This window comes from Penaeus monodon, chromosome 15, assembly GCF_015228065.2.
Source record: "Penaeus monodon isolate SGIC_2016 chromosome 15, NSTDA_Pmon_1, whole genome shotgun sequence".
Lineage (NCBI taxonomy): Eukaryota > Metazoa > Arthropoda > Malacostraca > Decapoda > Penaeidae > Penaeus > Penaeus monodon.
Window position 1 is genome coordinate 20,171,055 of NC_051400.1, and position 1,871 is coordinate 20,172,925.

General features: G+C 35.5%; 1 protein-coding gene across 1 annotated transcript in view; it reads left to right on the forward strand.

Moving 5' to 3' along the window:
- The window catches only part of LOC119581807 (AMP deaminase 2-like), a gene marked incomplete in the record, with an annotated part of 169,661 nt that overhangs the window by 14,464 nt on the left and 153,326 nt on the right, over nt 1-1,871 (forward strand). The window contains 1 exon segment of the mRNA XM_037929940.1: nt 1,391-1,586. Within this exon segment, the coding sequence (XP_037785868.1) occupies nt 1,391-1,586 (196 nt within the window).

Consider the following 1,871-nt stretch of genomic DNA (forward strand, 5'->3'; position numbering starts at 1 on the left):
ATTTTTTGATAAGTTTAATATACATTGATATTGCTGGTATGCCACTATCGTAGTGAACCGTAATCCTGGGAAGCTAGTACCTTTGTTGGCCCTCAAAATGGTAGCTTAAAAGAAAATTGGTTCTCGAAGGGTTTTGAGTTTGACATCCCTTCTCTATTGTCTTATTCCTTGAGTCTGGCTGTGGGAAATACTAACAGTAAGAGGGATGTGATGCCAACAGGTGTAGATTCATAGATGTGAGAGGTCAAAGGAGAGGATGTCATTAATGCAACTCCAAGTGTGTTTCCCAGGCTGAATTTCCACGGTGACAGGGAACAGGAGTTCTAAAGCTTGAAGTTGCTGCATAATACACACTTTGCATCCTCCTAGTACAGCTCCAGTTTTATGAACCACCTGATTGATATCAAGCAAATTTATCCATTCAGCATTGCACTTCCAGTAGTACTGGGTGCTAAATAGCTTATATATCCTCATTGCCCCTGTAACTGTTACTCTGAGTATTTCACCTCCCCACCACTGTCAGATTACATATAGTTTCATCAGTTGTACATTATGTAATGTACTATAGTTTACTGTCTTTTGTACTCTGTTTGATGCCATTTGTTTTTATTAAATGGGTCTTGTTTGTATTAAATCTTATTGCAAGTGAGTTTTTTATGCATTATAAAGGGAAATTGAAGAAAATACAAAGAATGAAAAACAAATAGTTTCTAGTGTCTTCAGTTTAGATACCCCTTGAAAGCTCAACCAACTTCATCAAATGCAATTCGGCCTTGAGTTCTCAAAAACCAAAGATTTTAAACCAATGTTATATCTGATCACTACAATTATGATATGTAATGAAAAGGCGGCTTCTTTCATCACTAAAATCGTGTGAAATTTATTTGAATTTTAAGAGAATGCTTTCACAATGGTGATGGCAAACTATGTAATGAAAACCAGAAGTTACAAAATACGTAAAAATAATCTCTAAATCTAATATACATAAGGCAAATCTTTAACGCCTTCTAGAAATCCTAAGGTAAATAGATTTAGTTTATTTTTAATTATTCTTTTACCCTAGTGCAACAGGTTATTTCGAAAGAAACTTAACCTATTTATAATATATATCAGGATAGCCTACTACTTTTATGACTATACTTACCTTTAGTACACTTCCTGTATCTGCCAATGATCATACTCCCCATACTTTTCATTTCTTCTTGTAGATTGCAGTTTCAAAGTATTTTGCAACATAAAACATATAGAAATGTCAAATCATTTAACATTTCTAGGTGCCAGATGATTTGACATTCATTCATTGCATCTATCGAACATGTAGCTTTAGATGTTCTATTCTTCATCTATTCAATCATCATTGCTGATTTATTTTATTGTATTCTTTATCCAGGAAGTGAGAGTCCTGATTTTGGCCGAGGTCCAGGTTTTTGTGTACCTCAGGACGCCCTCAAAGATATCGAAGCCATCATGATGAAGGCGGAAGATCCTGACAGACCCAACGAGATTTCGGCACCTTACGAGGTTCCTCAGTTCCCTATTGAACAAATTGAGGACAAGCTCAAACTTCAGCGCCAGCTAAGTGCAAGGTGATTACTTCATTGTGTTTATGGTTATGACAGGTATTTTCCTAATTTTAATCTTACTATACCATTAGATATACAAACTAAACACCATGCACACATCTACCTGGAATCACACACAGAAATAAAGCAAATACACGTAGACATATACGCTAACTGGGAATTTCTTTTGCTGGACATTGGAATTAGCTGCTTGGAAATTGGTTGTATTTTATTATTTCATACAGTGAAATGAGCTAGTGGTGCTTCGAAAATAGTGGTACAGGTTCTTGTCGAAAATACCTAGGGTAT